This window comes from Miscanthus floridulus, chromosome 17 (assembly GCF_019320115.1).
Source record: "Miscanthus floridulus cultivar M001 chromosome 17, ASM1932011v1, whole genome shotgun sequence".
Taxonomy (NCBI): Eukaryota; Viridiplantae; Streptophyta; class Magnoliopsida; order Poales; family Poaceae; genus Miscanthus; species Miscanthus floridulus.
In genome coordinates, this window is record NC_089596.1 from 68,002,079 (window position 1) to 68,010,827 (window position 8,749).

Consider the following 8,749-nt stretch of genomic DNA (forward strand, 5'->3'; position numbering starts at 1 on the left):
ATCTCAAACCTTAAAACAAATATTTAGAACTCTAAACAACTTCAAAGAGAAAACTTTTCAACTACAAACCGTATTGAGAACTATAACTTTGGTATAGGTCATGTCAACACATCCAGGATTGTTTGACAATTTTGAATTTTAAATTTTAAAATCTATGAACTTAAAATAATATTTCGGGACTCTAAACAGTTTCAAGTAAAAACTTCTCAACTACAAACTTATAGTTCGCGTCGAGGTCTATAATTTTGATATAAAGTTTGTCTTCGTCCGACTTTATACGTAAAAGTTATGAATTATTTTTCTAGTTTTTAGAGATGGACCTCTTAAGATGCTCGTATCTATTAATCGATTTTCAGAAATAGACCCGTAGAATGTCCATCTCGGTTAATAGTGATTTGTAGACGAACGTCCTAAGATAACCGTCCCTATAAATCGATGATTAAAAGAGATGGTTATCTTAGGATGCTTGTCTCTGTAAATGATTAATAGAGGTGGTCCTCAAATATGTCTGTCTGTTTTAATTAGGAAGGTTGTTTCCTAAAATCCTTTTTAATAATGATACACACTATATTATTAATATCTAACCCACCATGTTCTCCGAACTCGTTTATTTTCTCTCCTCTCCTCTCTCTCTCTCTCCTCCACATCGTCAGCACAAATATGGTGCAGATCTTCTTCCTCTTCTCTCATCTCTCCCTCTAAATCAGTACAAATTTAATTTGATGCGGCATATCTTCTACAAGCGGCTTTTACGTAATGGAGCTTTAGATTTTGTGGTCCTTGATTTGATTCTAACGGAAAGGCTCTTTATTTACTCTTTCTTTATATCTGGTTATTAATTAGGTTCTTCGCTTGACATGCAAGCTAGCTACTAGTACTCCGTCGTCCCAAGTTTATTCTCTAAGTCACCTTAAGTTTAACCAAATTCACAAAGAAAACGTCGACTATATTCAAAAGGTGAATTATGAAAATATATTTCACGATAATAATATATGTAATTATACTCATTTAATATCATATTGTTGTTGTTGTTGTTGTTGTTGTTGTTGTTGTTGTTGTTGTTGTTGTTGTTGTTGTTGTTGTTGTTGTTGTTGTTGTTGTTGTTGTTATTATTATTATTATTATTATTATTATTATTATTATTATTATTATTATTATTATTATTATTATCGTCATTGTCGTCGTCGTCGTCGTTATTATTATTATTATTTGAAATGTTCTTTGAATTTCCCTAAATTTGTGTTTGTCTCCTTTCAGTTCATGCGTCATCCGAGTTGATTATTCTTACATTGTCGGAAAGACAGAAAGAAAAGCAAGCAAGCTGAAATTTGCGTAGCTGCCGATTCCTTTTATTCGATGAAGCATGCAGAACAAGAATCTCTCACCTTTTTAGTTAACACATCACCTCAACACAAGGAAAAGCTAAGTTGATGCTCGACTCCCCTCATCTTCTTGTCCTTTAACCCTCTGGAACGACCGAACGAACGTACTACTAGTCTAGAACTGACTTGGCGAAGGAAGAGCTATAGCTAGAAAACCAAAATGGGAGAAGTCATTTCGGAGCAGCAAAGCATACGTGCTACTTTATTACGTTCGTTACGTGCGTGGTATGCCTATATATTGGGCATGCCGCTGCACCGGCCGGCTACCATTCACCAATGCAATCTAGCTACAATCTGGGTTGACAGTTGACACACAGATTGGCTACTAATAAGCGTCCACACGTACGAGAACACAGAAGCCAGCAGCAGCTAATAAGATCGTCGCCGTCCTATGGACAGCAACACCAACAGCTCGCAGCCTCCCCCGGGTGAGGTTCTCAATTCTCAACTGAACCAGATACTGAGAATACATACACATACACATACACTGCACTGGACGGGTTCTTCTTCGAGTATATGCATGTCGTATTCATACGGTCATACCATATCGATCGTCATGGCTTCAATTTGTGCTCAATGAATAATATCACCAACATATATAGGCTACCCGAGGGTGGACGCTGAGCAGCAGGGCGGCAGCAAGAAGAAGAAGAAGGGGTGCTGCTGGCCACGGCGCCGCGCGACGTCGTCGTCGACGACCAAGCGCGGCGAGGCGAGCTTCATCGAGGGATGGTGCGTTCGACGACGTCTCTTTTAATTTCAGTCGTTCATCAGTTCCATTCTTTCGTGCGATTAATCTTGGCTGGCTGGCTGGCTAACGCGCTTCCCATTTTGTTTGCCCCTACTTTGCTTTTGCATGTGGTGGCTGCTGCGACCGTCAATGATCTCCATCCATCAGCATCGCTGCGCTCTGCTGCTGCTGGCTCTGCGAGCTCTGCTGCGATTAATGACGACTAGCTCATGCTCATCGAAGATCGCCGTGCACCGGCAAGCAAGCAAGTTAATCTATATATTTAGTTTGGTCGATCGTGAAGAGATTAATCTCGATGCTCGTAGGATGGTTGCTCATGATGTAATGCGTTGTACTTTATTACTCTGTGTTTCTCTGGTATAATCCCTGGAACAGACAATCTATATGAATGTTAATACATGACATCAATACTAATATATATATAGGCTTTGTGTTTGTGAGGTCAGAGACTCTGGGTGCTGGCTCCAGGCTGAGATACTAGTTTGCTGCCAACCTCAAGTTGTGCACGGCTTTGATCTCATTTAGCTCCAGTTTGGCATGGCTCTGGTTTCTTCGGAATGGGTGTTGACTCTAGCTACTTTTGTGGAGGGGCTTAAGAGGCAGTTTTGTTATAATTTATGCCAAGTTTATGATTAGGAGCCAAGAGAAGCTACATTTTTGCAGCTCGGCCTCTTTGGTTGTTGAACATGTTGGATATATTATGGGCTTGACCCATATAATATTTAATAAATCAAATAAAACTCTATGGTACGTAACATTAAGCATTGTATGGTTTAATAACTGAACATTGACTCAGCTTATATGGTTAGAAATTATTCATCTTAATTGAGAAGTTGAGAAAAGAACATAGGCGTGCCACACGCGCGCGCCACCGCCGCCCGGGCCGTGAGACAGGCGGCGGCGAGCGGGCGGGCGTGGCCAGTCTTTTACCACGCATGGAGGGAGAGCAGGTGCCTCCGGAACTCTCGTCCGCCTGAGAACCTTGCACGGGGTGAGCGGCGATTAGGTTTTTGAGGAGCGATCCGTGCCGTCCACGTACGTCTTCTTCCTGGTGGTGATCGCTCTCGGAACCCATCTTCTTTCCAGTGATTGCTTGCAGAACAGCAAGGCGTCTTCTTCCTGGTGATCCGTTTGTGGGACTGCACTGCGAACATCGTCCTGCATCGACTGTGGTCCACGACTTCGAGCAACGCACTATGTCAACTAGTGCGAATGGAGCCTCCGATGCCCTCGGCATGGGACCCTCCGCTGGGTATAATCTAATCTCTGTGATTACTGTACTTTGCGCTTTTACTGTATCCATCTGTATGCCATGTCTACATGCTGTAGTGTTCATTAGAAATATACACATACACATATATGCCGTCACGAACCTGCTGATGTTATATTTCTGGATTAAATTGATCATGAAAATGCATAATTTTCTAACAGAACACTCTGTCTCTTCCATGCATCTTCGCCAAAGCTGTTTCTTGAATGATCGTTTAGCAGACTTTCGCCTGGAGCAGAGTAGGAGCCAGTGCCGCTCTAGAAGAGTTAAATGCAATAGTAGTACATCAACTTGTACCGAAGTTTCACTTAGGTCCATCAACTCTGAAAGTGGATTTTTGGGTCCATTATCTTTGTCAGTGGCGCATTCCTGGGCCATACCGCTTTGTTCCAGTTTTTTAACCGACGTGGCTGTCCATGTGGCGTCCAGGTTGGATTTGGCGGGAGTTTTGGCACCAGAATGGTTGGTGGAAGAATGCATTTAAGTCCTTACCTGAGTTATTAAATGGCAACCCATCCTCCTGTCTCTCTTCCTCACTCTCCACCAGCTGACCAAATCATTCCCCTTCTCTCTGTGTGCTTACCGCCGGCGCCATTCACCATTTCATCCATGAGTATGGAGGTTGGATCCACTGCATCAGCTTCAAATCCGCTGACATCAGTTGGTATACCACTGATTATTTGCACCGATTGCAATCGGAGGCGAGTGGTACGCCGGGTTTCAACGAAACCATGAAGCAAAGGAGAGGTGTTCTTCTGTTGTCCAACCCACAAGGTCAGTGTAGATTGTGTTCCTTGTGATTTTCTTCATTTTTGCTGTTTTGGCGCACTGATTTTGGATTACCACTTCGCATTGGTGATGGATCTGGTTTCCTGCAGCCCAATGGAATCGGGTGCCCTTTTTTCTACTGGAAGGATGAGTACGTTGCATATCTGGAGCAACTGAGAAGAGAAGGCAAGTTGGTTGATGATTCAGTCAATGTTAAGGACACTGGTGCAGATTCGAACATAAATAAAGCAGCAATGCTTGACACTGGTGGTGACTCAAATATTAAGGACTCAATAGCTGGTGCTTTGACTGAGATAAAGAAGCTGGTTGGCTTGTGCAAAGTGCTGGTTGGCCTGTGCAAAGTTGCTTGCCTTCTCCTATTATGTATCTTGTTTGTGCTTTTTGTTGCTGTTGTGTGCCATTCTTGTAAAGAGCTGAATGAATGTTGTTTGTAACTAAAGCAAGGTCATTGTAACTGAAATCATTTGTGAATGAAACCATATGTTTCAGCATACTACCATAACCAGCAAGCAAATTAGTCTGACAATGCACATTACTGCTGCAAATTAGTCTGACAATGCACATTACTGCTGTCCCCAACCATTCTATCTAGGTAGCACTTAGAGTTGCTGCTATCCAAAAGCTATCAGGTAAGCTGCTGAACAAAAGTTAGCAGTGTAGTGGCTGATATACAAAAGCTGCTAGCAGTTAAGTTACTGCTGCACAAAAGAAGGAAGCAACAGACAGTGTTTTGCTGCTTTACAAAAGGATTACATATCACACATGCATGAATTTAGTTTTCAGCTTCAGTTGGAGCCTTCTTCCTCCCACCAGTAGCCTTCTTCTTCTGCAGGTGTAGTTCTTGTGCCTTCATGGTTGCAATCCTTTTTCTCCCAGATTTGGAAATTGTGGTTAGAGGCACAGGTCTTGCTGCTGGAACGTTAGAGCTAATGAAAGCTGAGTCAGGGAGAGGTTGGTTCACTTGTATCCTGCTCTGGGTTGACTGCAACATAAAATTATTTCAGTTAGAAATATAGCTATTGAAAGGCTAAGATGGGCTGGTGACTGACCTCTTGTTCCATATGTGATACCATGGTGGCACTGAGTTGGCTCATCAAAGGAATAGTGGAGTCTGACCACATAACCACCTATACAATAGTGTGCACAAAAATGTCAGTACACAAAGTACCCTTTCACATAGAGCATGGCAAAAAAATTTAATAGACCTGGCTCTGTATTGGCCCATCATCATCCATCTGTTCTGGTTGGCGTCCTCCTGGATGGGCTTGTTCTTCTGGTTGGGCATTGCTTGTCTGCCTTGGTGGCAGGACACCAGCCTTTCTCAAGGTACATCCCTTTTTATTATGGCCTGCATCTCCACAATATCTACAGTGCATGGTGACACCATGTTTTGACAATCTTGGACCTTGGGGGCCTTGAAACTCATGTGGCTGCTTCTTTCTGGACTTGGGAGGCCTGCCCACCTTCTTGTCATAAATAGGAGGAAGTATTTCTGTTGCTGCCACCTTGTCCCATGTACTTTTGTCCCTGCATGGTCTTATATGTTGTCCATAAGCAAGTAGGTAGGAAGTAGTGGAGTAGCATTCTGGTAGCACAGATTCAGGTGCAACTCTTTCATGCCTCAGACAAGAAATGGCATGTGCACATGGAATTCCAGTTAGGTCCCATCTTCTGCATTCACACTTTTTCTCCTTGATATCCACAATGAATTGGTAGTCTCTGTCCTGAACCTGGAAAATACCTTCTCCAGAAGGCATAGCATAGCATGTGGATGCCCACTCTGTGTTCTTGTTTAGTTTCTTCCTAATCTTGGGACAGGTGTGTCCTAGCCACTCTTTTCCCACCTCCTTCTGCTTTGTATAGTGCCTTGTCATCAGCTGACCCTTGATCTGCTCAAGCATGCTTAGGATGGGCATTTCCCTTGCCTCCAGAATGTATTTGTTAAAAACCTCACACATGTTGTTTAGAAGAACATCACACTTTGGAAAGGTACTAAAAAATGCTCTAGTCCAAGTTTGTGGTGGCATCTTCTCTAGCCATTCATAAGCCTTTTTATCTAGTGTCCTCATCTTATCCATGTTTCTGTTCCACTGAGGAACTGAACTAGATCTAGCACAAGACCAGAGTTGGTTTTTTAGATTCTCACCTTTGAAGTGTTGTTGGAAATTTGAGTATAAGTGCCTCACATAGAATCTGTGCTCTGATTCTGGAAACACCTTTTGCACTGCTGGAATGAGGCCCTGCATAGCAATAAGATGGTTAGAATTGCAGTGCAATTGATTGTGGCACTTGAAATAAATAGATGCAACTAGTGTCGTCATCACCTTTTGTTTGTCTGTCATTATGGTCCAGGAAAAGGTGTTCGCAATACCAAGATCTGTCTTCAATGTCTCTAGAAACCATGTCCAAGATGAAAGTGATTCAACCTCAACAATTCCAAGTGCGATGGGATACATGCAGTCATTGGGGTCTATGCCTACTGCAGTAAGAATCTGTCCCCCATACTTAGTTTTTATGTGACAACCATCCAGAAATATCAGAGGCCTACAAGCAGATAGAAATCCCCTTTTGCAAGCATCTAAGGACAAGTATAGTGTACTGAAGATGTTACCATCAAGTGTCAGAAAGAAAGAGGTACCAGGGTTTGATTTTCTAAGCTCATTGCCATAATCCCATAACAACTTGTACTGCTCCACCTCATCACCCATAACTGTTTGCATGGCCAGCCTTCTAGCTCTTTGCAACTTAGACCATGATGGAGTTAGGTTCCACTCCTTTTGAACAACCCTTCCAAAGTTTGCTATGCTCATCTTCTTGTCAGCCCTAAATGATTCTAGGTACTTCTCTGCTAGCCACCTGGAGGTGCACCTCTTGACAACCCACTTCCTCTGGCAGTTGTGGGTACCTTGGTAGGTTTTTATGACCATTCCATTTGACCTGTTGTCCACTGATCCATACAGCAACCAAGGGCATCCATCTGCACACTGTGCCTTCAACCTCTTCTGCTCATTCCTTGAGAACCAGATGTCCACTCTTTGCTTCACACTATACTCAGTGACAGCCTTCCTAAGTACCTCAACCGATTCAAAGAGCATACCCACCTTGAATATTGGATTGCCCATGTCCTGGTCTCTAAAATTAATGAACCTCAAGCCTCCTTCACCTTCTCCATCTGAGTCTGGCAGCTGCAAATCTTCATCATCAGTTGACATATCATCAACAATACTGTGAATTTGTTTGCCCTTCTGTGCCTTCTTCCCTTTCTGTACCTTCTTGCCTGTGGCAACTCCCTCATCTGGCACTTGGTCATCCACACAATCTTCTGACAAATCATTATCATCCTAATCAATTTCATAGTCTGAGTCATGGAAGTCAGAGTCATCATCAGTCTCACTGGGAGATCTCATATCGCAATAGAACTCTAGAAGCTTTTCACCTTGTTTACTAGGAACTCTGTCAACATTGCGAGGGCTCAGACCCTTGGGCAAGGATGCAATTGGGTTTACAACTAGGTCATCCCAATCTAGCCCACTGATAGTGTCATCATGGTCTAGATACAGAACAAAATTCTTAACCCTGTGCACTAGTGAAGCCATCACAATTGTGTCTGTATCTGTACTAATTTCTCTAAGTCCTTGTTCAAAAGTCAGTCCTGGTAGCAACCAATAGACCTTCATTACTGGATTCCTTGGGTAATGCAACTTAAAGGCTAACTCATCAAACCACCGAGGAGACCATGTAGCTACTTCACAGTGATCGAACCAATTGACCCTTTCATGAGCATAAGCTTTATCAGAACCTTGACCAACAAAGTACCCACCATGGTGAACCTCAACCGTGAATTCTTCATCATCATCACCTATATTATGAATGTACTAACACATCAGAAAAAACCCACTACAAAACCCCAACCCGTCACCTCAAAAAAATCATAAACCCTAACAGCAACAAAATCATGATTTTTCGTATCTAAGCTCAAGCACAACCAGAGAACAACAATCTACAACCACTGAATCCAAGGATTTGGGCATCAATACAGTACTTACCGTATTGGGGCGGTGCATCCCCTTTTCTACGCAATGTAGCCACCATCTTCTGGATTCTACGAGATCAGCGTAGGAAGGCGCAAGCGGGAGGCAGATCGGATCCAAACTCGGTGGCGAATCGGCGCTGCTCGCCATGCCCGCAGTCTCTCCTACCCCTTCGAGCTGCACCCCCTTGATGACAAGACGAGTGGGGAAAGAACTGGAAGCGGAAAAGTCTAGAGGGGCTGCCTACAATTTTACCCAATGCCCTCCACCCTCACGTGACGAGCAGATGCTTATTGATCCACCCTGGACGCCACATGGACAGCCACGTCGGTTAAAAAACTAGAACAAAGCGGTATGGCCCAGGAATGCGCCACTGACAAAGATGATGGACCCAAAAACCCACTTTTAGAGTTGATGGACCTAAGTGAAACTTCGGTACAAGTTGATGGACTACTGTTGCATTTAACTCGCTCTAGAACCCTTGCCAAGCGAGTCCTTTTATGCAATAGACTTAATTAGACGTTTC

The 8,749-nt window shown here is 43.2% G+C and overlaps 2 protein-coding genes and 1 long non-coding RNA gene across 3 annotated transcripts; 1 reads left to right on the plus strand and 2 right to left on the minus strand.

The window, feature by feature from the left end:
- The first annotated feature begins 1,580 nt into the window (after nucleotides 1-1,580).
- LOC136518842 (uncharacterized) lies at nucleotides 1,581-4,591 on the plus strand. The gene is made up of 4 exons (XR_010774622.1): nucleotides 1,581-1,810; nucleotides 1,985-2,114; nucleotides 2,281-4,177; nucleotides 4,282-4,591. It is a non-coding gene; the product is annotated as an uncharacterized lncRNA (long non-coding RNA).
- Nucleotides 4,592-5,388: 797 nt separating this feature from the next.
- Nucleotides 5,389-6,066, minus strand: LOC136515744 (uncharacterized). Its single transcript, XM_066509251.1, has one exon. The coding sequence runs from the start codon at nucleotides 6,064-6,066 to the stop codon at nucleotides 5,389-5,391; it is 678 nt and encodes a 225-aa protein (XP_066365348.1).
- Nucleotides 6,067-6,334: 268 nt separating this feature from the next.
- Nucleotides 6,335-7,655, minus strand: LOC136515745 (uncharacterized). The gene is made up of 3 exons (XM_066509252.1): nucleotides 7,629-7,655; nucleotides 6,831-7,533; nucleotides 6,335-6,432 (listed from the first exon to the last, which is right to left on the minus strand). Exons 1-3 carry the CDS (start codon nucleotides 7,653-7,655, stop codon nucleotides 6,335-6,337), a joined length of 828 nt encoding a protein of 275 aa, XP_066365349.1.
- Nucleotides 7,656-8,749: the final 1,094 nt, after the last annotated feature.